The sequence below is a fragment of the Mauremys mutica genome, chromosome 17 (genome assembly GCF_020497125.1).
Source record: "Mauremys mutica isolate MM-2020 ecotype Southern chromosome 17, ASM2049712v1, whole genome shotgun sequence".
Lineage (NCBI taxonomy): Eukaryota > Metazoa > Chordata > Testudines > Geoemydidae > Mauremys > Mauremys mutica.
In genome coordinates, this window is record NC_059088.1 from 6,453,536 (window position 1) to 6,479,873 (window position 26,338).

General features: G+C 65.4%; 1 protein-coding gene across 1 annotated transcript; it reads right to left on the reverse strand.

The window, feature by feature from the left end:
• Positions 1-9,237: 9,237 nt before the first annotated feature.
• Positions 9,238-21,025, reverse strand: LOC123351875 (guanylate-binding protein 1-like). Its single transcript, XM_044991558.1, has 12 exons — positions 20,939-21,025; positions 19,676-19,879; positions 19,393-19,526; positions 17,896-18,005; positions 17,527-17,557; positions 16,965-17,136; positions 16,382-16,624; positions 15,257-15,534; positions 14,787-14,999; positions 10,295-10,397; positions 9,623-9,816; positions 9,238-9,357 (listed from the first exon to the last, which is right to left on the reverse strand). The coding sequence occupies exons 2-12, from the start codon at positions 19,860-19,862 to the stop codon at positions 9,238-9,240; spliced, it is 1,785 nt and encodes a 594-aa protein (XP_044847493.1). The 5' UTR covers positions 19,863-19,879; positions 20,939-21,025.
• Positions 21,026-26,338: the final 5,313 nt, after the last annotated feature.

Sequence of the window (26,338 nt, forward strand, 5' to 3'; positions counted from 1 at the left end):
TGGCCTGGTATGTGAGGTGGCATCAGGGACAGTCTCTGAAAACGTCCGTTCCACGTGCAGCCGCAGCCGCAGCCTGAACAGGAACCGGCCGGGAGGGGCCGGCGGCGCGGGGGCGATAATCGGACACACTCACATGCTGCTGGCCGGGGGCCGCCCGGGCTGCCCCGTGAGCCCTGCGGGCACTTGTGGGCGCCCAGCTCCAAAAGAGCCGTGAGAACTGGAGGAGGAGCCGAGAGGGGCCATAACACTATTCGGAGGTGGGAGCCGGCTCCCCCCGGGGAGAGCTTGAAAAGACGGGGGCTGGTCAGCTTGGCAAAGAGACACCTGGGGAGGGGGGTGACTGAGGTCTCTACAATTGTCACGGACTCACAGGTCGGGCCCACGCGTGGCCCCGTGCGGTCCGTGGGGGGGGGTGCCCCTTCCAGTGCGACAGCCCCTCTTGGGGGGCCACTGTCTCCCGGAGTCAGACCCCTCCACCTCCTGGAGCCGCACCTCTCGGAGCCTCAGCACGTCTGTCTCTGCCGTGGGCCCCCCAGGGAGTCCCCTCGCTCCGGGCCCCCCCCGTTCTCTAGCCCAGAGCGACTCCCCCAGCGTAACACAGGAGGTTTATTGAGGGTTGAACCCAGCACAGGAAACTCTCCGGCCTCAGGCCTGGCCTCCCTCAGCCCAGCACATCCCAGTCCCCCTGCAGCCAGGGGGGGCTCTGCCTGCTCCCCCTCCAGCCCTGAGCCCCCTGCTCCCAGCTTGGCCTCCGATACCCCCGGCCCCAGGCCCCTCTGTCCATTGTCTCCTCTCCAGGGAAACAGGGTTTCCCAGAATCAGCCTCCTGCTAGGAAAGGCTCCAGCTGCTTTCGGTTTCCACCTGCCTCTGACGCGCTCAGGGGATTTTGAGCTGCCACACGCGGCTCATTGGCCTGGTGTGTGAGGTGGCATCAGGGACAGTCTCTGAAAACGTCCGTTCCACGTGCAGCCGCAGCCGCAGCCTGAACAGGAACCGGCCGGGAGGGGCCGGCGGCGCGGGGGCGATAATGGCAGGCCTGGGTCGCCTCTCCTCTCCGCCCCCCTCTGGCTGGAGCCGGCTGGTCAGGGCACCGGGGTCCTCTCCCCGCAGCCCATTGTCCCCACTGGCCAGAACCGGCTGCGACTCCTGAGCTGGGTCTCCGGGTCACCAGGTCACCAGTCACTGGGGTCTCCATCCTCCAGGCCGGGCCGGGGTCCCGAGTCCCTCTCTGGTCCTGTGTCCCAACAAACTCCCTCTCCCCTCCCCTCGTTAAACCAGTGACACCCAGGGACACTGAGTCCCACCCCCTCTGCCTGCAACCCCCTGGAAAACACAGAAAACCCAAGAAAACCCCCCACTTTGTCACAACAATCATGGCTGGTGCGGAGAAATGTGTCATCACATGTCACGCGAACTGGGGCCACCCGCTGACATTAATGAGCAGCAGGTTTCAACCCAACAGCAGGAAGCATTTCTTCACCCAAGGCACCGTTAACCTGTGGAACTCCCTGCCAGGGGATGTTGTGGAAGCCAGCAGGAGAGCAGGGTTCAGCAAGAACTAGCTGAGTTCCTGGAGGATCGGGCTCTCAGTGGCTATTAGCCAGGATGGGCGGGGACGCCAGCCCTTGTGCTGGGTGTCCCTGGCAATGGGTGGCAGGGGATGATGGGTGACTGGCTGATGGCCTGTTCTGTTCGCTCCCTCTAAAGCAGCTGGCACCAGCACGCTCAGCAGCCCGGATCTGGGGCTAGAGGGGCCGTCGGGCTGACCCAGTCTGGCTGTTCTTACGTTCTGGTAGCTGGCGGCGCTGGGCCCAGTGAGGCAGTGGGGGGCGCTGTGCCGCAGGGGCGGGGGGCTCAGCTGGGAATGTCCCGCTGCAGGGAGCGGGGCGGGGGACCCAGTAGGGGGCGCTGTACCACAAGGAGCAGAGCGGGGGGCTCGGAGGGGGGCGCGGTGCCGCGGGGAGCGGGGCAGGGGGGGGTCGGAGGGGGGTGCAGTGCCGCCGGGAGCGGGGCGGGGGGCTCGGAGGGGAGTGCAGTGCCGCAGGGAGTGGGGCGGGGGGCTCGGAGGGGGGTGCAGTGCCGCAGGGAGTGGGGCGGGGGGCTTGGAGGGGGGTGCAGTGCCGCAGGGAGCGGGGCAGGGGGGGTCGGAGGGGGGTGCAGTGCCGCCGGGAGCGGGGCGGGGGGCTCGGAGGGGAGTGCAGTGCCGCAGGGAGTGGGGCGGGGGGCTCGGAGGGGGGCGCGGTGCCGCGGGGAGCGGGGCAGGGGGGGACGGAGGGGGGTGCAGTGCCGCCGGGAGCGGGGCAGGGGGCTCGGAGGGGAGTGCAGTGCCGCAGGGAGCAGGGCGGGGGGCTTGGAGGGGGGTGCAGTGCCGCAGGGAGTGGGGCGGGGGGCTCGGAGGGGGTGCAGTGCCGCAGGGAGCAGGGCACGGGGCTCAGCGGGGGGTGCAGTGCCGCAGGGACAGGGGCGGCTCTATAAATTAGGGCGCCCCAAGCAGGGCGGCGCAGCGCGCCGCCCTTCCCCGGTCCCGCGGCCGGGGCAGAAGTGTCTGCGGCGGGTGCGCTGGTCCCGGCTCCGGTGGAGCTCCCGCAGGCATGCCTGCGGGAGCTCTGTCCGAGCCGCCGGACCAGCGCACCCGCCGCAGGCATGCCTGCGGGCGCTCCACCGGAGCCGCGGGAAGAGGGGACCCGCCGCAGGTCCGCTTGTCCCGGGCTCCAGTGGACCTCCCGCAGGCATGACTGCGGAGGGTCCGCCGGAGCCAAATGCCGCCCCCCCGGGAAAGGGCCGCCCCACGCGCCTGCTTGGCGCGCTGGGGTCTGGAGCCAGCCCTGCGCAGGGAGCAGGGCGGGGGGCTCGGAGGGGGGGCGGTGCCACAGGGAGCAAGGCGGGGGGCTCGGAGGGGTACGCGGTGCCGCAGGGAGCGGGGCGGGGGGCTCGGAGGGGGGGCGGTGCCGCAGGGAGCAGGGCGGGGGGCTCGGAGGGGGGCGCGGTGCCGCAGGGAGCGGGGCGGGGGGCTCGGAGGGGGGGCGGTGCCGCAGGGAGCAGGGCGGGGGGCTCGGAGGGGGGCGCGGTGCCGCAGGGAGCAGGGCGGGGGGCTCGGAGGGGTACGCGGTGCCGCAGGGAGTGGGGCGGGGGGCTCGGAGGGGGGCGCTATGCCGCAGGGAGCAGTAGGTCCAGTCCAGATTTAAACATCCCGCTGCCGGGGATTTCCCGGCCCTGCCGGGCGGGGTTGTGAGCAGGGACAGCTCTAGGCACCAGCAAAACAAGCAGGCTCTTGGGGCAGCACATTTCCAGGGGGGCGTCATTTTGGCCATCCTTTTTTTTTTTTAAACTGACTTCCTCCCCTCTCACAACCCTGCAGAAGCAGAGCCACGGAGCAGCTGGGGATCCAGCATGGGGGCTGAGAACCCATGGGACCCTGGGAGCTGTAGTTCCTTGCCTAGCTCTCTGCCTATAGAGCCTGCCCTGGAGCAGGGAAAGAATTACATTTCCCAGCAGTCCCTTGGCAGCTATCAACAGGAAAGGGAGGGGTCGGGAGTGAGGTAGCTGAGCCATGCTGCTAGTCGGAAGGGGTCGCACTGTGAATGGGGAACAAGTGTGCCCAAGGAGTAGAAGGCTTTGCCCCAGATGTCCCCTTCAGAAGACTTCACCAGACTGCATTAGGGATACTGGTGTGACCTCACCTTGCAGCCCACAAAGAAGGAATTGGGTGGACAAAATGGACAGTGCCCCTCTCTATCTGAAGCCTAGCAAGGGAGGTATGTGGATCCCACTAGAATTTTAAAGGAAAAGTAAGGGAGGGGAGGCTCTGCTAGGGGACTTTGGCAGCTTTAGATACAGTACCAGGCACGTAGGAGGATTTCTACTTCTGAGCCATGGAAGCAGAATTTGGCTTTTCCTTTCCAGATTTAGCTAATATTCAGAAAGGGAATCTAGCACCTGCCTTCCAGATTTGAACACCTCAAAATTCAGGAGTGCTCAAGCCCAATTTGGGCAACTGTTACTTCATTTCTCCCAAATTAAATATACTGATCCACTGTAACTTGCTGTAGAAAAAGTAGGATAAGAAATGAAGAAGCAAGAAATGCTTCCCAGTGGTTTTTAGGACTGGAATTGCTATTTTCAAAAGCTATTGCTCCTCCCCCCCCCCTTTTAAAAATTTGTTTAAAAGGAAGACAGTGATATTGCATTGGCAAATTCCCCATAGAAAGAAAGAGTGGAACAAAAGAATAATAAAGGCACCTCAACTTCCCCTCATTTATGGAGGACAGTCTTCTAATATGCATCCAGATATCCTCCAATCACACAAGCTGAAAATTGTTCCACTTTACTGCAGCTCTGTAACCATATGGGAACCAATCCTGTCTGTGTTCTGTGCACATCCAAAATTCCTGCTGGGGAGTGAGCCCAGGCCCTGGGGCGGCAGGGGATTGCGGGTGGGGGGAGGGCACTGGTAGGGGGGAAATGAGGGAGCCCAGTGCTGGGGCGGCAGGGGGTGCGGGTGTGGGGGAGAGCCCAGGGCTGGGATAGCAGGGGAGTGCAGGGGAGAAGCCCAGGGCTGGGGTGGGGGGCAGCCAAAATTTTTTTTGCTTGGGGCGGCAAAAAACCTAGAGCCAGCCCTGGTTGTGAGCCAGCGTCGAGCTGCCGCAAAGGTGCCATGGGGTGGAGTTACCCCAGCACAGGGTCTGGGCCTGGGGCCGGGCGACCCCCTGGCACGGCCTTTGCCAGCAGTGGGCCAGGCGGGCGCCTGCCGCAATCCCTGTGGTTCGGGCACCGAGCAGCCCGGGCGGATTTCCCAGGGTGCCGGCTGGGGGGAGCCTCGTGGGCTTCCCAGACCGGCCCTGTGTGTCCCGGCCTGGGAGGTTTTAACGCTGAGCGACAGGGGCTGGGATGTGGGACACCCCCTCCCCCGCTCCACACCCTGAGAGCAGTGAGCAATGCCTGGCCTGTGCCCCCCCCCCGACCAGAGCGGGCACCTAATCCCCCGTGGGAGACACGGAGCAGGGCTCCTGGGCTCTCCCCAGCTCTGGGAGGGGAGTGGGGGCTGGTGGTTAGAGCAGGGGGGGCTGGGAGCCAGGACTCCTGGGTTCTCTCCCTGGCTCTGGGAGGGGACGAGGGCCTGGTGGGTTAGAGCAGGGGGGGCTGGGAGCCAGGACTCCTGGGTTCTCTCCCTGGCTCTGGGAGGGGAGTGGGGGCTGGTGGTTAGAGCAGGGGGGGCTGGGAGTTAGTGAACCCCAAAGGTATTAACTCCCTTCAGTCGGGTTTGTCTGGCTCCGTCGGGTTTCCCAGGAGATCGTCGGGGGAAGGACACCCGGGGCGGGCGCTGCCCCGAGGGGCTAACCGGGGTGTATGGAGCACGGCGAAGGACGAGCTGCTGGGGTGAATCCCCGTGCGGGCTCGGGAGGGAGGGTCAGACTCGGTCTGCAGGGCCTGGAGCCATCCCGGGCTCGGCTGCGCTCGGGGGAGCCCCCACCTCTGCCCCTCAGTCTGTGCCCGTCCGAGCACGGGGACCTGGCGCGGCCCTGCTCCCAGCTCCGTGGGGCTCACTGCGGCAGGGGCCCCCGCAGCGAGTCCTCAGGGGGCGTCCTCCGAAGGCTGCCGGGGACGGGGTCCGAGATACCACAGCCGACACCGCGGCCGCCAGCAGCGTTTTCACCCAGAGCCGGCAGCGCCTCCCCTCAGCTCAGCTCCCCCCAGGTCCTGCCGGCTCTGGGCAGGGCGACCCAGCCCCGGAGCCGAGGGAGGGGAACCCGCCCGCCGCGCTCCGAAGTGACTCGCTTCACTTTCTCCCCTGCCCGTGGAGCGGCTTCAGTCAAAGCGACAGCGGCTCCGGGAGCAGCTCAAGCCAGAGCAGGGGCCTGATTCTCCTGCTGGCCAGAAACGTTCGGTCGCCCCCCAGAGTCCCAGGAAACGTTACCCCCATTGCTGCGCTCCTACATTGGGGGGTGCTTGTGTCCAGCCGGCCCCCTGCTCTGATGGCTGGGGGGGCCTTGCGGCTACGCTCGTTACACACCCTGGTTCTCTTGGGTTTTTAGGGCTTCTGGGACTGACTCTCCGGTTGTGGCTCCATCCCAGGGCTCCCGATCCCCCCCGTCGCATCACCGCCCGCCAGGCCCATCGGCGGATCTGGGGCGCGCAGGGAATCCGTCCCTCACCGTCAGGTCGTTGGGACCCATTGGGGCTCTTTTGAGCAGGCCGGGCCCTGAACATGAATAATGCCCCCGGGCTTGTAACGCCCTCGTCCGCGGTAGCGACCTCAGAGCCCCCTCGCCCCACCCTGCCGCTCTCCTTTGCTCCAGCTCTGTCTGTGTGACCAGATCTCGGAGCTCAGACATGCTTGCGGGGGGGCCAGGTGCCACACGCTGAGCTCGCAGCACGTCCCTTAAGGCATTTGTGTCAGAGCAGGGTTCTTTGCGGGTGCTCCCTGGGTGTTTGCAGGGGGTGATGCCTGCCATGACCCGCATTCATCCCCTGCGGGATGGCTCCCCTTGGGGCTCTTCATTAGGTTCCTGCATCCTGCTGGCCGCCTGCAGCATTAGATGGGGGACCCATTTGTTCCCCATGGCTCGCAAACGGGGGGAAGAAAGTCTCGTTTTCCGTTTTCTCTTCTCAGTCGCTCAATCTCCCCATCAGAGTCACTGGGGAAGCAGCCCAGGACCTGGGGAGAGGTCAGGGACCTGCTGGCTTTAGATGGGATCCAGCCGTTCAACAGCCCACGGGCCTCACCCGTCTGTGGGGCTGGTCCCCAAGGGAGACGGGTCGATCTGGTTCTGTGAGGCCCATCGGAAGCTTGAAGCCCTCGCGGTGTCCGATGCCGACCCCATGCCTAGGCCTGGGGAGATTCCAGACAAGCTGGGGGGTGGCTCGTTAACTCCGTAGTCTGGATCTCACCAAAGGCGACTGGCAGGTGCCTGTGAGCCCAGATGCCAGGTTGAAATCTGCCTTCACCCCCCCTTTGGGGCTCGTCGAGCTCCTGGTCCTGCCTTTCGACCTCAAGGGGGGTCGGCCACCTCCCAGCGCCGGGGGGGTCGGTTACTGAGGGGGATGCAGAACCTGGCCCTGGCGTATATTGACGATATCTGTGTCTTTAGCCAGACCTGGGAGGAACCGGTGTCCCAGGGGAAGAGGGGGCCGGGCTGCCTCAAGGAGGTGGGACTGTCGGGAAAAGCCGAGAAGTGCAAGGTGGGGATGATCAGAGACTGGCCCATGCCCCAGACCAAGACACACGCCCAGGCCTTTATCAGGATGGCGGGTGCTACCGGAGGTTTGCACCCCACGTTAGCCCCCTCGCTGCCCCACCCCTGAGCTACGAGAGGGGGAAGCCAGACGAGGCGGGCTGGGCCAGAGGGTCTCTGTGCACTGAAGGAGGCTCTAATCCAGGGCCTGGTAAATCTGGCAAACCCAGACTTTGCCGAGCCCTTTGCTGTGTTCACCGACGCCTCAGACGCAGGGCTGGGCGCGGTGCTGATGCCGCCGGTGCTGAGGGGGAGACACCCCATCGGGTACCTGAGCAAGAAGCTGCTGCCCCGGGAGCAGAACTCTGCGGCCTCAGAGAGGAAGGCCTGGCCGTGGTGCCGGCCCTTAGAAAGCTGCAGCTGGGTCTATTTGGGTGGCACTTTACTGTGTGTACTCAGGGCCGGCTCCAGACCCCAGCGCGCCAAGCAGGTGCGTGGGGCGGCCCTTTCCCTGGGGGGCGGCATTTGGCTCCGGCGGACCTTCTGCAGGCATGCCTGTGGGAGGTCCACCGGAGCCCGGGACGAGCGGACCTGCCGCAGGCATGACTGCGGCGGGTCCCCTCTTCCCGCGGCTCCGGTTGAGCTCCCGCAGGCATGCCTGCGGCAGCTCAAGCAGAGCCGCGAGACCACGGCACCCGCCGCGGGACCGGGGAAGGGCGGCGCAGCGCACCGCGCTGCTTGGGGCGGCCTATTTTATAGAGCCGCCCCTGTGTGTACTGACCACTCTCCTCCGACGGGGCAGCGTCACATGCCGGGGCTGCTGCCGAGCTGCTGGGGACAGAGACACCTGGTCAGAGGGTGGCCAAGGTCAAGCTGGGGGCTCTTAACCCAGAGAGCCCGAATTGCAGCCCTCCAACCTGAGCACTGGGGAAAGACCCCGTCCCAGTCTGAACCCCAGGGGTATTGGGGTGGGGAAAGGGCACAGGCCCCATAAACCTTCCCACATGCGGCCTGCGAGCGCCATCAAGCACAACAGACCCACGGGAGGGCCTGAAACTGGCCTGTCCTGGTGTAACCCCCACCAAGGAATGGGAGAGATGCTGGGGCGTCCCTGGGAACGTGGGTGGGTCGGAACTGCCCCAGGTCACTGGATGAAGTGACCCCGCTCAGTTCGGTCTCGAAGGGGGGAGAGAGGTGACGAAGTGGGGCTGGTTTTAATGTTTTTGCTGAATACTGTGTGGGTGCCTCAGTTTCCCCTCTGCAGTTCTCAAGGATCTAGCTGGTGGGAGAAGGGGGTGTGATTGGTGCAGAGCCCTAGAGGGCAGGTGTGATGGTGTCTGCACAGAGAATGGCCGACGCCCGGTCTCCTGGCAACTGCTGTCCTGGGCCCCTCCCCGGCACGGTGCCAGCGGATGGGGTTGGAGAACAAAGGGGTCAGGTGACCTCCTGGCCCGGGAACGGGACAAAGTCAGAGGAGGGGCTGGAGGGGGTCAGTTGGGAGCTGGCTGGGAAAATGGAGGGAGGCCAGAACCGGGGTCTGGGCTCCCCACCCCCCAAGATGGACCCGGCCGAGGGGTCCGGTTCTCTGTCCCTACAAGCCCTGCTTGGGGCCGTGTTCCTGTTGTCTAACAAACCGTCTGTGTCCCTGGCTGGCTGAGAGTCCCGGGGAATCGCAGGAAGTAGGGGTGCAGGGCCCAACTCCCCCACACTCCGTGACACCCTACAATAACACAGCACTGCATGCAGCACCAGCGGGGTTACAAGAGACCCTACAATAACACAGCACTGCATGCAGCACCAGCGGGGTTACAAGAGACCCTACAATAACAAACAAGAGCAAGCAGCAGGTGCAGTGTTTATGAGAGACCCTACAATAACACACCAGTGTGTACAGCTTTCCAGTATCAAATCTCAGTAAACAACAAGCATCACTCAGTGTGAAGTCACCCGCAAACGGACCGGGACCCTAGTGGTTGGCTCTGCCCAGCACCCCCACGTCTCAGACAGGCTGGTGGGAGGGGAGCCAGCCCAGCCCTGCTCCCCGAGGCCTCTGGGTCTCTGTTCTCAGCAGATGACGCAGCCGGAGTGCGGGGGCTGGCTAATCTCCTTCCTTATCTTCTGCATGTGCTGCTCCATCTGCGCCGCCAGCTCCAGGAACCCCTCACGCATCAGCCGCCGCTGCTCCTGGGGGACAGAGCCGAGGGTTAGTGCCATTGACACAGAGCTGTGGGGCTCTGGAGCAGGGGCCCAGGGGTCCTGGCTCCCACCTTCCCACCAGTCTAACCACCAGACCCCACTCCCCTACCAGAGCCAGGAGAGAACCCAGGAGTCCTGGCTTCCAGCAGCCCTGCTCTAACCACTAGACTCCACTACCCTCCCAGAGCTGGGGACAGAACCAGGGGGCTCCCACCCCCCTGCTCCAGGCAGCCCAGCTCCCCGGGGTGGGTACCTGCTGTTTCAGGGCCAGCACTTTCTCCTGCTCGGCCAGCAGCTTCCTTCTCTCTTCCTCTATCTTGGCCGTCAGCTGCTGGACGTGCTCCTGGTGGCTGCGCTCCTGGTCCTGCAGCAGCTGCTCCGTCCTGGCCTGCATCTCCTGGCTCAGCTGGGCCTCCCGCTCGGCCGCCTCGGCCCGCGCCCGCTCCACTGGGGGGGGGGCACATAGTCAGGGCCAGGGGCTCGGGGTGCAGAGCCCTGGCCCGGGGTCACTGGGGCATCGGTGCCCAGGAGTCACCAGATCTATGGAGCCAGAGCCCTGGCCCTGGGGTCACCGCATCCATGGGGCACTGGATGTATGGGGCCCTGGGATCACCGGATCTATGGGACACTGGGCCTGGGAGGTCACAGAGCCTGTACCCTGAGGCACCGGATCTATGGGACTGCAGAGCCCTGGTATCTGTGGGGTCCAGGAGTCCCAGGATCTATGGGGCCGGGAGGGCCAGGGGTCACTGGGTCTATGGGGCCGGGAGCGCCAGGGGTCACTGGGTCTATGGAGCCGGGAGCGCCAGGGGTCACTGGGTCTATGGGGCCATGGCGTTCAGGGGGGTGAGTCTGTGGCCAAAAGATCCCCAGATCCATAGGGCCGTGGGGGTCACAGGACTATAAGCCCCAGCTCTGGAGTCACCTTCAATCTCCCTCTGTTTGTCCGTGAGGCTCTGGTCCGTCTGCAGGACGGCCTGGGCCACCGTCTCCTTGGACTTCAGAAACTGCTCCAGCACCTCGGCCGCCTGGGGGCACCGGGGAGAAAGGGGGTGAGCTGGAGCCCTCAGCCCCTCCCACCTGCACCCGTCCCCTGCACAGCCCCTCCCACCTGCCCCCCTGCACCTGCCTCCCCACAGACACCTAGGGGGCCCCAGGCCAGCCAGAGACTCCGTGCTGCCCTCTCATCCCGTCAGCCAAGGACGAACCTGGACCACAAACCCACAGCGGGATCCAGCGATGCCATTGGTACCTCCCCTGCCAGGGCACCCGCGGGCTGTGTGTGCAGCTCACAGCCATGGCCAGAGACAGAACCCAGGAGTCCTGGCTCCCTGCCCCACCCCCCGCTCTAACCAGCTGTCACGGAGTGTGGGGGAGTCAGGGCCCTGCACCCCCGGTCTCCCTGCCGATTCACCAGGACTCTCAGCCAGCCAGTAAAGCAGAAGGTTTATTTAGACGACAGGAGCACAGCCCAACACAGGTCTTGCAGGCACAGATAACCGGATCCCCCCGGTTAGGTCCATTTTGGGGCCCCATAACCCCCATCGGGGATCAGAGCCCTCTCTCTCTGCCTCCCCTCTTTTCCCCAGCCAGCTCCAGTCTGCCCAACCCCCTCCAGCCCCTCCTCCCTGCTCTGCCTCTTTCCCGGGCCAGGAGATCACCTGACCCCTTTGTCTCCAACACCTTGAGATGCACCTTTGCAGGGAGGGGCCCGGCCATCCGTTGCTAGGAGACAGAGTGTCAGGCATTTGCTGCATGGCCTTTTGCTGCTAGATACTTAGGATCTGTCCCCAGCCCCCAGTGCGAACAGTCCCACTTCCTCACACCTCTCCCCCCTTCGAGACCGAACTGAGTGGGGTCACTCCACCCAGTGACCTGGGGCAGTTCAAACCCACCTACATTCCCACAGAGGCCCCAGGGTCCCCCCCGTTCTGGGGGGAGAGTCACCCCAGGTCATTCCAGTTTCCTGCCCCCCTGTGGGTCGGGGGGACTCGTGGGCACTGGCAGGTTGCAGGGGGGAAGCCTTATGCCGCCCGCGCCCTTTCCCCCCCCCAGTACCCCTGGGGTGCACGCTGGGCTGGGGCCTTCTCCCCACGTTCCAGTCTGGGGGGCTGTGATTCGGGCTCTCTCGGTTCAGAGCCCCCCTTCTGACCCTGGCCCCCCTCCGGGCAGGCTCCTCGAGGCGGGGCCCGGGTCTTACAGCCATCTTCCCCCTGTCCCGGGCCTTCCCCCCCCTCTGGCAGACGTCACAGGAGCGGCAGTGCTGCCGGACATGGGCAAAGACCCCAGGCCAGTAATAGTTCTGCAGCAGCCGCTGCTGGGTGCGCCAGGCTCCCGGGTGCCCTGAGGGGGGAATGTCATGGGCCCGGCACAGCAGCTGGTGGCGATACTCCTGGGATACCATCAGCTGCCTCCTGATCCCCCCTGACTCCATCTTCCCTGGGGGAGCCCATTCTCGGTACAGGAGCCCCTTCTCCCACAGGAACCTTTTCCGGCCACCTCGTCCCATGGTCTGTCCCCCCCCCGAGGCTGGCCAGGTCCCTTATCCTCCGCAGGGAGGGGTCTTCCCGCACCGCGGCCTGGTACTCAGCCGCTGGGGCAGGGGCGGGGATCTGCTCTCTCTCTCACCGGCTGGGTATGGGGCCACAGCCTCCCTGAGACCTGTCCCTGGGCATTTCCCCCCCACCGGGTCAGGGTCCGGTGCCCCGGGAAGAGCCCCTTCCCCGGTGTCAGGGTGCAGAGCCCTGCGCCGACTCTGACTACGGTTCATGGCCGGGGCACCCCGGGTGTTACTGGGCCAGTCCTCGAGGTCCCCCCCCATTAACACCTCCGTGGGCAAATGTGGGTGCACCCCCACGTCCTTTGGGCCCTCCTTGTCCCCCCACTTTAGGTGCACCCTCGCCACAGGCACCCTGAATGGGGTCCCGATCACACCCCTCAGGGTCAGGTAGGTGTTGGGCACCATCCGATCTGGGCCCACCACCTCGGGCCGGGCCAGCGTCAGCTCTGCGCCCGTGTCCCAGTACCCAGTGGCCTCCTTCCCGTCTACCTCCAGGGGAACAAGGCACTCGCTGCGGAGGGGCAGCCCTGTGCCCACCCTGTAAACCCAAAACTCAGGGCGGGGAGCATCCAGCCCCTCGGAGGGGTCAACCCGGGGCCCCCCTCCCTCCTTCGCAGGGGGTACGCGGCCAGCCCCCCTTCCCTGCGAACACTGCCCCTCATCCTGCTGGGTCTCTACCAAGTTGACCCGGTGTGGGGTTGGTCTGCTCAGTTTGTCCCGGAGCTTGGGGCACTGGGCCCGTATGTGGCCTTGTTGGCCACACTGATAGCAGCCCATGTCTCGTGGGTCCCCTCGAGTGGGACGGCTGGACCTGACGCCAGATGTTTCCCTTTGGTGGGGGTCCTCCCTCGGCCCCTCCTCCCTCGGCCCCTTCTGGGAGGTCCCATGGTGACTCTCTCTCTGCGTCGAGGCAGACCTGCTACTTCGAGACGCCTCCCTATTATCCCCTGCCCGACTGTCCATGTATTGGTCGGCCAGCTGGCCTGCTTGCTGCGGGTTCTCCGGCTTTTGGTCCATCAACCACAGCTTCAGGTCGGATGGGCACTGCTCATACAGGTGCTCCAGTACGAATAGGTCAAGCAGGTCCTCTCTGGTTTGGGCCCCAGCCGTCCACTTGCGGGCATATCCCTGCGCCCGGTTGACCAGTTGTAGGTAGGTGACCTCCCGGGTCTTACGTTGACCCCGGAACCTCTTCCGGTACATCTCCGGGGTCAGCCCAAACTCGCGGAGCAGGGCCTCTTTGAACAGGTTGTAGTCCCGCGCCTCCGCCCCTCTCATTCGGCTGTACACCTCCACGGCGGTGGAGTCCAGTAAGGGGGTGAGGCACTGGATCCTGTCTGCAGGGTCAACCTGGTGCACCTCGCAGGCGTTCTCAAAGGCCGTCAGGAAGGTGTCTATGTCCTCCCCCTCCTTACGCGGGGCCAGGAAGTTCTTATCGAAGCTCTTTGTAGGCTTGGGCCCCCCCCTCACTCACCGCAGCCGGGGCCTTACTGTTGCTCAGCTGGGCCATGGCCAGCTCATGTCTGCGCTGCTTCTCCCTTTCCTCGAATTCGCGTTGCTTCTCCTTCTCCTCCCGCTCCTGCTGGCGCTGGGCCTCCTCGAATTCACGCTGCTTCTGCCGGTCCTCCATCTCCATCAGTTTGATCTCTCTCTCCAAGTCCAGCTGCCTGAGTTCCACAGAGGCCGAGCGTCGCCGGGATGACTCCCGGCTGGCCAGGGGGTCACGGTGCCCCCCGTAGCTGGGCTCCTCCTCCCCCTCCCCCTAGGCCTAGGGGTGGGGGGTCTCAAGGAGCCCTCAGCGGCCGGCTGACCACTCCCAGCGGGGACAGACACTGGTGCCTGCGCTGCATCTGCCCGGCTGCTTCCCTCAGAGACAGGGACCGGTTCATCCCTGCGATCTCTCTCCTCCAGCCGGGCAATCAGCTGGGCCTTGGTGAGCTTCCCATGGCGCAGCCCCCCCTGCTTGCACAGCTCCACCAGCTCATACTTGTGCTTCTGGGAATACATCTTCCTGCTGGCCGCTCGCAGGCTGGGGTGTTCGCCACTCCCCACGGGTTCCAGGGGGACCCCTAGTGTGCCAGTCCTTGAGGTCACCACCTCTCTGCCAGGGTCGAGCTGCAGACTCCTCCGCCCCTGGGATCGCTCGCTGTGATCCCCCGGGGGACCCTGTTACTGCAAAGTCCTTCTCTCTGGCCACACTGCCCCAGGGGTGAATCACCCCTTCGTTTTACTGCTCCCCAGTCACTTACGGCAGGAAGCGCTGTCCACGGGGTGCAGTCATCCCACCACTGCCACCAGTTGTCACGGAGTGTGGGGGCGCCAGGCTCTGCACCCCCGGTCTCCCTGCCGATTCACCAGGACTCTCAGCCAGCCAGTAAAGCAGAAGGTTTATTTAGACGACAGGAACACAGCCCAACACAGGTCTTGCAGGCACAGATAACCGGACCTCCCCGGTTAGGTCCATCTTGGGGGCCTCCCAGCCCCCTCGGGGATCAGAGCCCGGTCTCCCTGCCTCCCCTCTGTTCTCCAGCCAACTCCCATCTGCCCAGACCCCCTCCGGCCCCTCCTCCCTGCTCTGCCTCTTTCCCGGGCCAGGAGGTCACCTGACCCCTTTGTCTCCAACACCTCTAGCCCGCACCTTTGCAGGGAGGGGCCCGGCCATCAGTTGCCAGGAGACAGAGTGACAGGCATTTGCTGCATGGACTTTTGCTGCTAGATACTTAGGAACTGTACCCAGCCCCCAGTGCAAACAGTCCCACTTTGTCACACCAGCAGCCCCCACTCCCCTCCCAGAGCCCGGGAGAGAACCCAGGAGTCCTGGCTCCCAGCCCCAGTTAATGCTATTCAGCCAATTCACCATGATCCCTTTCTCTGGCACCAGCTGGTATTTATCCACCATCTCCCGCTGGTCGTCCAGGAGGCGCTGGTAGCCCCCGGGCACCGAGTAGCCCCCCTCGCGGACCCGCTCCTCCAGCTCCTGCGACAGCTCCCTCAGCGCGGCCGTGCACCGGTCCGACGACGCCTGCTCGTTCCGGCGGCAGAGCTCAGCGCGCTTGGAGTCCAGCTTGTCCTGCGGAGAGAGGGGACATCAGAGGAGAAAGTCCCTGTGCCCCATTCCCTGCCCCAGAGAGCCAGCCAGGTCCCTGCCCTGGGGCCAGCGCCCCTGGAGGCCCCATGCCCCACTCCGCAGACCCAGCCAGGCCCCTCCCCAGGACCAGATCAGGGCCAGGACCACCTACATGGTAAAGGCCCCAAGCCTCACTCCCCCGTGGGTCGCTGCAGGCTGGGGCAGGAGGGGCTGCGCTCCCATCGCAGGGTCCCTGGTACCTTCAGCTGGCGCTGGTATTGCTGCTCCTCGTCCTTGAAGGCGCGCGCCATGAACGCCCGCAGCGCCTCCTGCTCGCACTGGGCGTGCAGCTCCAGCAGCTCCTGCACGCTCTGCGTGGGCAGCGCCGGCTGCCCCAGCTGCTTCTCGTAGGCAGCCACGGCCTCCCCCACCGCCGCCGAGTTCTCGATCTGCGCCAGGGCCAGCACCGCGCTCTCCATGCAGGGCACCGCCCCGCTGCGGATGGTGTGCACGTAGGTCACCGCCAGGTTCCCCAGCACTGCCGGAGGGGCAGGGTCAGCGTCAGGTTCCCCAGCGCGGCCGGAGGGGCAGGGTCAGCGCCAGGGGCCCAGCGCGGCCGGAGGGGCAGGGTCAGCGCCAGGGGGCCCAGCGCGGCCGGAGGGGCAGGGTCAGCGCCAGGGGGCCCAGCGCAGTCGGAGGGGCAGGGTCAGCGCCAGGGGCCCAGCGCGGCCGGAGGGGCAGGGTCAGCGTCCGGTTCCCCAGCGCGGCCGGAGGGACAGGAGCAGCGCCAGGGGGCCCAGTGTGGGGGGCTGGGGCAGCGCCAGGGGCCCCAGTGTGGGGGGCAGGGGCAGCATTCCCCACCCAGCCCCTCCCACACACTTCAAGACCCCGGCTGCTCCCCTGGAGCTGCCCCTCCCCATGTGCCCCAGTCCACAGGTCCCAGCCAGAAATGCCCCCCCCCGTCCCCCTGAGCAATTGGTGCCTTGTCTCTCCTTGGGATGTGCCTGGCTTCACCCCCAGCCACAGGGCCCTGCTCTGCCTTTCCCTGCAGCCCAGTGGCCCTTTGGGACCCAGGCGTCCCTCCCAGGGGAGACGCGCCCGCCCTGCCAGCCAGTCCTCTGCCCATCATCTTCCCCGGGCCCCGCTAACCGGACCTGCCCTGTCTGGCTCTGCACGCCCTGTTCCCCCCCACGGGTCATTTCCATTCCTCTGCTCCACCCCCAGCGCCCCTTCTAACCGTGCACCCCAGAGCTGGGCGCAGGCTCCTGCATTGCTCCCACCAGCACTGGCCACAGGGGACCCCTCCCAGCTCAGTTCACCCGCCCAGCACACCACGAGCCCCGTTTGCCCCAGTGTCCCCCGGCCCAAGGGCTCCCGACACTCACTGGCCCCGGTCACCACGTGGCCGCCTGGGATGGTCTTGGATGTCGACGTCTCCCAGATGTGGTGGCAGAACTGGGACACCTGCTCCTGGAACTCAGAGTCCAGCTCATCCTCCCGCAGCTCCTCCAGCCGGGCCAGGTCCCTCCTGCCGGCCGGCTGGACAAAGACGAAGCATTTCCGGCCCGGGAAGAACAGGCGGATGCACTCGCGGGGCAGGTTGTAGCGCTGGTCCTGCTCGCTGCTGCCTGGCAAGAGAGGGCAGCCGGGCAGAGCCCTTAGCCAAGATGCGGCTGCTTCTGGGGGGCAGCGCGCGACTGATGAACAGATTCCCGTGGGAGGAAGAGACCCTGCTATCCGGGGGAGGGGGATTGAGGGGAGCCGGGGAACCGTCCCAGCTGGAATGTGGCCAGGACAGTGAAAGTCCAATTCCCAGGAACTGGTAACACTCGCGAGGTGTTGAGCTTGTGTCTTGACCAAAAGTCGCCCCCTGGCAGCACAGCCCTGGGGCCCTGAGAGCCAGGGGAGAGCCCCCACCCCGCCCCCTTAGCTCTGCCCTGGGGCACTGGGCCGGCACCGCTCCCCTACCTGGCTTTAGTTTCAGGGCGTTCTCCAGGTACTCGTCCTCGGTGATCTCCCGCCCGTCCAGCTCCAGCTGCAGCACGAAATCCCGCACGGCCCACACGAAGGCCGGGAAGAACCCCACGAACTCGGCCGAATCCTCCCCCTTCCGCCGGCCGCCCTTGCCTGCTGCCTTCACCTTCATGTCCTCTCGGCCGCCCTCAGCCGCCGCCTTCACCTCCATGTCCTCTCGGCCGCCCTCAGCCGCCGGCTTCACCTCCATGTCCTCTCGGCCGCCCTCAGCCGCCGCCTTCACCTTCATGTCCCCTCGGCCGCCCTCACCCGCCAGCTTCACCTTCATGTCCTCTCGGCCGCCCTCAGCCGCCGGCTTCACCTCCATGTCCCCTCGGCCGCCCTCAGCCGCCGGCTTCACCTTCATGTCCCCTCGGCCGCCCTCAGCCGCCGGCTTCACCTCCATGTCCTCTCGGCCGCCCTCATGTGCCAGCTTCAGCTTCATATCCTCTCGGCTGCCCTCACTTGTCGGCTGTACCTTCATGTCCCCTTGGACGCTCTTGCCCACCTCCTTCACCTTGATGCGCTCCGTCAGCTCCGTCACGTAGCTGGGGGCCAGCTAAGGAGGAGGAGATGTGGTGCCCCCCGCAGTGGGGTCCCGCTCCCTCAGGGCCCCCCCTACTCACCTGCGATGGGGCTCGGAAGGGACTGCGGGTAGGGGAGGATATTCCATCACAACACCCGGTGCCCTGCACGTGAAGGAGCGACTCTGACAGCTGGTGGCAGTAGTGGGTTGTTACCCATCACACGGAGTGGCCACTAGAGGGGGCATGGTGCACACCTGCGCTGTGGGTCCCGATTTCGCTGGGGGTGAAGCATTTGGATGGAACCGCGGGTCCCTTCCCCAGGGATATGGCCCCCCCCCCAGGCCCCCAGGGCAGGATACTGCAGCTGGTCCATGGCCTGCTGGTTGATGGTGCCCAGGCTGTTATAGACCAGGGTGCTGCTGAGCAGCACGGACAGCGCGAAGATCCACACGTCGTTCTTCCCGTCACCCTGGAATGACAACCACCATCACCATCCTGAGTGCGTCCCAGCCGCAGAGCTCACAGCCCGTCACAGAGCACGGCGGGATCGCCAGCCCCATGGCACAGATGGGGAAACTGAGGCACAGGACAGGGTGGCCAGTGGAACAGCCCTCAGCTCTCTGGAGTCCCAGCCCAGGTCACATTGAATTCCCATTCTCCAACCCAGCAGAGTCACTATTTGGGGTTGGCATATTCCCCTCCCCCAACCTGTTAAATCCCCAGCTCCCGGAGGCACGGGAGGGGGCGGGAGCGCCCATTGCTCCCCTCTTACTGATGAAAGTTCCTAAGCCACACGGCTGCATTTACACTTTGGGAAGGCGACACCTCCCTGCCCCCCGGGGTCCAGCTGCAGCGGCCCCCACTGCAGGCTGGGGGTTTGCAGCTGCTCTCAGGCATTTTTCAGGCTCCATCCTCTTTTATCGCCAGTGGCGGCAACGCCGGCTCTTCCCTCTCCCTAGGGCAGGGCAAAGCCAACATATGGCCAAGGCTGCGGGATCCTTCTCAAAGGATCCTTTTTATCTGAGCCCCTCTCCAGAGCGAATGTATTTATCGTCACACCCCCTCTGGCAGGCGGGTGGGGAAACTGAGTCCAAGCTCACACCGGGGGTCTGTGGAGCAGGGATTTGAACCCGGCTCTCCGGAATGCCAGCCCTGCCCTCCAGCCCTCCAGCGGGGCGGGAAATTGTCACTGAAGAACATCCAATTTTTGACACCAAAACCACTGACGAAACAGGGACAGTTAAGGTGAATTTCCTGACTTGAAAAATTATTGGGAATAAAAGTTTCTGAACTGTGGAAACGGCCCAACTGGGTTTTTCAAGGCAAAACGACATCTCGGTGTCAATGTTTTGGTAAATTTGGACCAAGTTCAAAAGAAAAAAAAATGGAAAATCAAAATGAAACGTTTGGAAATTATCCACGTTGTTTGCGTGACCCAGATCCAGGGCACGTTTCCGATTTTCGAGCCCCGGCACTTTCCCCCCACTTTGACAATTCAGGACAGGAAACATTTTAAACGTCTCAATGGCTCGTCCTGGGCGGGAGAAGCGTTTCCAGCCCCATCCCGGCCTCCCTTCCCAGCCCCACCCCGGCATCCCCAGCCCTCCGGACATTGGCACGGCCCCTGAGAGGGCGCTGGCTCCGCCTCGGACGCTGCCTCCCTCTCCTGCAGGGGGTTTGCTAGGAGTGTCTGTGCGCAGAGGGGCAGGGAGCTCCTTAAATACCCCATCCCCTTTCCCAGCATGCCTTGCCCTGAACTACAACTCCCAGTAGCCCCTGCGTGCCAAGGGGTGTTCCATCCTGCAAAGCTAATTGGCTGATTCTCATACGCTCCCCCAGCCCCCCCACACACTCACCTTCTCCACGTCGCCCAGCCCCTCGGTGTCCAGCAGCACCAGGGTGTGGCCGGCCCGGCCGGAGTGGGGGTGGGGCAGGCACCACATCCAGATGCCCTTGGTGTGCGACTGGATGGTGGAGCCCAGCGAGAACCCTGGGGAGAGAGGGGCGGAGCTGAGACAGACGCAGAGCGAGGGGACCCAGGAGTCCTGCCCCCCTGACCACCAGACCCCACTCTCCTCCCAGCGCCAGGGAGAGAACCCAGGAGTCCTGGCGCCCGGGGGCCGGGCTCACGTCTCTCACCCGTTCTCTTGCCGGCCAGTCGGTTCATGAGGTAGGACTTGCCGGTGCGGTACAGCCCGGCAATGGCCACCACCACCACGGGCTGGGAGATCTCCGCCAGCACCTGCAGCGCCTCCTGCTGCACCCGCAGCTCCCCCGCTGGGCTGTTCTCCACCAGGCAGATGGGGGCCAGCATGGGGATCTCCATCGCGCTGGGGGGGTGGCCTGCGGGACACAGAGCGGGGAGGGTCAGCGGGGTGGGGTGAGACATGGGGAGGGAATGAGACACAGAGCCGGGCCCCCCCAAACTGTGGGAGACCCTTCCCCTGCCCCGTGCAGCGTACGGACCCCAGCGTCGCCCGCTGCAGCTCACCCCGGGGCAGACAAGCCCTGGCGCTCCTGGGCATCGCTGCAGACCCCCAGCCGGTGCCCCCTGGGCTCTGGTGGCGATTTGAAGGGCCGAAGGCTCCTGGCCACTGCAGCAGCAGGTGGGAGCCCCGGGCCCTTTAAAATCGCCAGGCCCAGGGGCAGCTGCCCCTTTTCCTCGTCCCCGTTGGGTTGGGTTTGCGTCCTGGCCGCATCGACCCACTTTCACCTCCGCTCGTTAGTCCCTGGACGCAGGACCTGGCGCTTCCCCCGGTGAAATCTCGTCTGTTTCTGTGACTCCAGTTCACAGGGTCGCCCAGGTCACCGGGTGGGATATTCCGGTCCTCCCCCGCCCTGCCAATGCCTCCCCCCCGGGCCAGCCGCAAACCCCCCCGTGGGCCAAGGGCCGTAATGAACCCGGTAAATCCGGCTGGTCCCAAGAGGGAGCCGTGAGGGGCTCCGCTAGCGACTCCCCAGCCTGGCAGTTCCCCGGTCGGGGTGACCTGCTGTCGTCCCCCCTTCAACCACTTCCTTGTCCCCCTTCCCGGTCTCCTAGTAACCCCCGTCTCCTCCCAGGTGAGGGACAGTCTGGGGGCCCTGGGCCAAACGCCTCCCGGCCCCGGGGAGACTCGAGCCACCGCGTGTCCTGTGGGTCCCCTCCCGGACAGACACTGGGACTGCTCCGCCCCCTGCAGCCCACGCGTGAACCGGCCCCACTCCGCGTAACGCCCGGCGCCCCCAGACCCGGCCCAGGGGCGCAGCCGGGAGCAGCTCCCGGCCCCTCGCTCCGGCTGCCCGAGGCTGGGGGGGAGCCCCCTATCCCCCCCCGCCAAACTCCACCCATGGCTGCCCCTGCCCTGACCCCCGTGGATCCGAGCCCCCGGGAGCCGCCCAGGGGAGCAGCGGGACGGGACCCACCTGCCCGGGCCGCGGGGTCCGCTCGGGGTCCGCGGTCTCCCTCCCGCGGCGCTGGGCGGCTCTGAGCCGAGCCAGGAAACGGAGCGAGTCCGATGGAACCCGAAAGCAGCGGATGCGGCCGCTTTATCGAGGGATCCAGCCCGACCCCCTGGCGGCGCCGCCCCTCGCCCACCCCGGGGCCGGCCCCACAGCACCGGCCACAGCCTCCAGGTGCCGCCTCGCACTGCGGGGGGGTGAACCCCCCCTCTCTGCCAATCTGACCGGGGGAAACCCCCCGCTCTGGATCCCCTCCCTTCCCAGAGCCGGGGAGAGAACCCAGGAGTCCTGGCTCCCAGCCCCCCCTGCTCTAACCCACCAGCCCCCACTCCTCTGCCAGAGCCGGGGAGAGAACCCAGGAGTCCTGGCTCCCAGCCCCCCTGCTCTAACCCACCAGCCCCCACTCCCCTCCTAAAGCCAGGAGAGAACCCAGGAGTCCTGGCTCCCAGCCCACCTCCACAACCCTCACAGTAAGAGCTGGCCCCAATGCAGTCCTCAGGGGCTCCAGGCTGCAGGGAGCAGGGCAGGGGGTCAGTAGGGGGCGCCAGGTGGCAGGGAGTGGGGCGGGGGTTCAGTAGGGGGCGCTGGGCAGCAGGGAGTGGGGTGGGAGTCAGTAGGGGGCACTGGATGGCAGGGAGCGGGGTGAGGGATCTGTAGGATGCACCAGGCGGCAGGGAGCGGGGCGGGGGGGTCAGCAGGGGGCGCCGGGCAGCAAGGAGTGGGTTGGGGGGAGGGAAACTGAGGCAGGGGGGGTGAGGCAGTGCCTGTAGCTGAGCTTGGACCCAGCACCCACGCCCAGCACACTCTGCCCTCTAAGCAAGGGGGCAGCAGGAGGCTTTGCAGCAAGGCCGCCTGCTAGATGCACTTCAGACCACTGTGCTGTGTGTCATGGCCCCTGTACTACCAGCATCTGCCTCTGCGCCTGGAGAGCCGGTGTGGCAAACCCGGGGTTACACCCCCCAGGACGGAGATGCAGGCCCCAGGGGCTCCGGTCGTCCCCACCAGCTGGGTGGCTGCAGGGTCAGCCGGGGTCACCAGCTCGGAGAGACTCATCCCTCTCTCCCACCCCCGGGTTTCCCGGAATCAGCCTCCTGCTAGGAAAGGCTGCGGCTGCTTTCGGTTTCCACCTGCCTCTGACACATTCAGGGGATTTTGCGCTGCCACACCCGGCTCGTTGGCCTGGTGTGTGAGGTGGCATCAGGGACAGTCTCTGAAAACGTCCGTTCCACGTGCAGCCGCAGCCGCAGCCTGAACAGGAACCGGCCGGGAGGGGCCGGCGGTGCGGGGGCGATAATCGGACACACTCACATGCTGCTGGCCGGGGGCCGCCCGGGCCCCCCCGTGAGCTCTGCGGGCAGCTGTGGGCACCCAGCTCCAAAAGAGCCGTGAGAACTGGAGGAGGGGCCCAGAGGGGCCATAACACTATTCGGAGGTGGGAGCCGGCTCCCCCCGGGGAGAGCTTGAAAAGACGGGGGCTGGTCAGCTTGGCAAAGAGACACCTGGGGGCGGGGGGGTGACTGAGGTCTCTACAAATGTCACAGACTCACAGATCGGGCCCACGTGTGGCCCCGTGCGGTCCGTGGGGGGGGGTGTCACGGAGTGTGGGGGAGTCAGGTCCTGCACCCCCGGACTCCCTGCAGATTCATCAGGACTCTCAGCCAGCCAGTAAAGCAGAAGGTTTATTTAGACGACAGGAACACAGTCCAACACAGGTCTTGCAGGCACAGATAACCGGATCCCCCGGATAGGTCCATCTTGGGGGGCCCCACAGCCCCCCTTGGGGATCAGAGCTCGGTCTCCCTGCCTCCCCTCTCTTCTCCAGCCAGCACTCCTCTGCCCATTCCCTCCGGCCCCTCCTCTTTCCTCAGCTCCTTTCCTTTGTCTCCCCTGGCCAGAGGTGTCACCTCCCCTCCCCCAGGCCAAGCTCAGCTCACAGTTGAATTCCTGACACTCACCTAAACCTCTGGCTCTCCCCTCCCCCGCACAGACAGTCTGTGCTTCCTACTCCTTCACAGGGGGTGCCCCTTCCAGTGCGACAGCCCCTCTCGGGGGGGCCACTGTCTCCTGGGGTCAGGCCCCCCCACCTCCTGGAGCCGCACCTCTCGGAGCCTCAGCACGTCTGTCTCTGCCGTAGGCCCCCCAGGGAGTCCCCTCGCTCTGGGCCCCCTGGGGCCTCCTCACCCCCGAAGGGGACGATCCCCACCCCCGCCCTGTTCTCTAGCCCGCAGCGACTCCCCCAGCGTAACACAGGAGGTTTATTGAGGGTTGAACCCAGCACAGGAAACTCTCCGGCCTCAGGCCTGGCCTCCCTCAGCCCAGCACATCCCAGTCCCCCTGCAGCCAGGGGGGGCTCTGCCTGCTCCCCCTCCAGCCCTGAGCCCCCTGCTCCCAGCTTGGCCTCCGATACCCCCGGCCCCAGGCCCCCTCTGTCCATTGTCTCCTCTCCAGGGAAACAGGGTTTCCCAGAATCAGCCTCCTGCTAGGAAAGGCTCCAGCTGCTTTCGGTTTCCACCTGCCTCTGACGCGCTCAGGGGATTTTGAGCTGCCACACGCGGCTCATTGGCCTGGTGTGTGAGGTGGCATCAGGGACAGTCTCTGAAAACGTCCGTTCCACGTGCAGCCGCAGCCGCAGCCTGAACAGGAACCGGCCGGGAGGGGCCGGCGGCGCGGGGGCGATAATGGCAGGCCTGGGTCGCCTCTCCTCTCCGCCCCCCTCTGGCTGGAGCCGGCTGGTCAGGGCACTGGGGTCCTCTCCCCGCAGCCCATTGTCCCCCACTGGCCAGAACCGGCTGCGACTCCTGAGCTGGGTCTCCGGGTCACCAGGTCACCAGTCGCTGGGGTCTCCATCCTCCAGGCCGGGCCGGGGTCCCGAGTCCCTCTCTGGTCCTGTGTCCCAACAAACTCCCTCTTCCCTCCCCTCGTTAAACCAGTGACACCCAGGGACACTGAGTCCCACCCCCTCTGCCTGCAACCCCCTGGAAAACACAGAAAACCCAAGAAAACCCCCCACTTTGTCACAACAATCATGGCTGGTGCGGAGAAATGTGTCATCACATGTCACGCGAACTGGGGCCACCCGCTGACATTAATGAGCAGCAGGTTTCAACCCAACAGCAGGAAGCATTTCTTCACCCAAGGCACCGTTAACCTGTGGAACTCCCTGCCAGGGGATGTTGTGGAAGCCAGCAGGAGAGCAGGGTTCAGCAAGAACTAGCTGAGTTCCTGGAGGATCGGGCTCTCAGTGGCTATTAGCCGGGATGGGCAGGGACGCCAGCCCTTGCGCTGGGTGTCCCTGGCAATGGGTGGCAGGGGATGATGGGTGACTGGCTGATGGCCTGTTCTGTTCGCTCCCTCTAAAGCAGCTGGCACCAGCACGCTCAGCAGCCCGGATCTGGGGCTAGAGGGGCCGTCGGGCTGACCCAGTCTGGCTGTTCTTACGTTCTGGTAGCTGGCGGCGCTGGGCCCAGTGAGGCAGTGGGGGGCGCTGTGCCGCAGGGGCGGGGGGCTCAGCTGGGAATGTCCCGCTGCAGGGAGCGGGGCGGGGGACCCAGTAGGGGGCGCTGTACCACAAGGAGCAGAGCGGGGGGCTCGGAGGGGGGCGCGGTGCCGCAGGGAGCGGGGCAGGGGGGGTCGGAGGGGGGTGCAGTGCCGCCGGGAGCGGGGCGGGGGGCTCGGAGGGGAGTGCAGTGCCGCAGGGAGTGGGGCGGGGGGCTCGGAGGGGAGTGCAGTGCCGCAGGGAGCAGGGCGGGGGGCTTGGAGGGGGGTGCAGTGCCGCAGGGAGTGGGGCGGGGGGCTCGGAGGGGGTGCAGTGCCGCAGGGAGCAGGGCGGGGGGCTCAGCGGGGGGTGCAGTGCCGCAGGGACAGGGGCGGCTCTATAAATTAGGGCGCCCCAAGCAGGGCGGCGCAGCGCGCCGCCCTTCCCCGGTCCCGCGGCCGGGGCAGAAGTGTCTGCGGCGGGTGCGCTGGTCCCGGCTCCGGTGGAGCTCCCGCAGGCATGCCTGCGGGAGCTCTGTCCGAGCCGCCGGACCAGCGCACCCGCCGCAGGCATGCCTGCGGGAGCTCCACCGGAGCCGCGGGAAGAGGGGACCCGCCGCAGGTCCGCTTGTCCCGGGCTCCAGTGGACCTCCTGCAGGCATGACTGCGGAAGGTCCGCCGGAGCCAAATGCCGCCCCCCCGGGAAAGGGCCGCCCCACACGCCTGCTTGGCGCGCTGGGGTCTGGAGCCGGCCCTGCGCAGGGAGCAGGGCGGGGGGCTCGGAGGGGTACGCGGTGCCGCAGGGAGCAGGGCGGGGGGCTCGGAGGGGTACGCGGTGCCGCAGGGAGCAGGGCGGGGGGCTCGGAGGGGTACGCGGTGCCGCAGGGAGCGGGGCGGGGGGCTCGGAGGGGGGCGCTGTGCCGCAGGGAGCAGTAGGTCCAGTCCAGATTTAAACATCCCGCTGCCGGGGATTTCCCGGCCCTGCCGGGTGGGGTTGTGAGCAGGGACAGCTCTAGGCACCAGCAAAACAAGCAGGTGCTTGGGGCAGCACATTTCCAGGGGGGCGTCATTTTGGCCATCCTTTTTTTTTTTAAACTGACTTCCTCCCCTCTCACAACCCTGCAGAAGCAGAGCCACGGAGCAGCTGGGGATCCAGCATGGGGGCTGAGAACCCATGGGACCCTGGGAGCTGTAGTTCCTTGCCTAGCTCTCTGCCTATAGAGCCTGCCCTGGAGCAGGGAAAGAATTACATTTCCCAGCAATCCCTTTGCAGCTATCAACAGGAAAGGGAGGGGTCGGGAGTGAGGTAGCTGAGCCATGCTGCTAGTTGGAAGGGGTCGCACTGTGAATGGGGAACAAGTGTGCCCAAGGAGTAGAAGGCTTTGCCCCAGATGTCCCCTTCAGAAGACTTCACCAGACTGCATTAGGGATACTGGTGTGACCTCACCTTGCAGCCCACAAAGAAGGAATTGGGTGGACAAAATGGACAGTGCCCCTCTCTATCTGAAGCCTAGCAAGGGAGGTATGTGGATCCCACTAGAATTTTAAAGGAAAAGTAAGGGAGGGGAGGCTCTGCTAGGGGACTTTGGCAGCTTTAGATACAGTACCAGGCACGTAGGAGGATTTCTACTTCTGAGCCATGGAAGCAGAATTTGGCTTTTCCTTTCCAGATTTAGCTAATATTCAGAAAGGGAATCTAGCACCTGCCTTCCAGATTTGAACACCTCAAAATTCAGGAGCGCTCAAGCCCAATTTGGGCAACTGTTACTTCATTTCTCCCAAATTAAATATACTGATCCACTGGAACTTGCTGTAGAAAAAGTAGGATAAGAAATGAAGAAGCAAGAAATGCTTCCCAGTGGTTTTTAGGACTGGAATTGCTATTTTCAA

Bases quoted from the DNA above. Each gene is read 5' to 3' on its own strand.
- LOC123351875 (XM_044991558.1), bottom strand. From the start codon at position 19,862: ATGGAGATCCCCATGCTGGCCCCCATCTGCCTGGTGGAGAACAGCCCA. The intron at 15,000-15,256 runs GTACCAGGGACC...CTCTCTCCGCAG, and splicing joins AATACCAGCGCCAGCTGAAG to GACAAGCTGGACTCCAAGCG. The intron at 10,398-14,786 runs GTGAATTGGCTG...CGGTGCCCCCAG, and splicing joins TGCCAGAGAAAGGGATCATG to GCGGCCGAGGTGCTGGAGCA.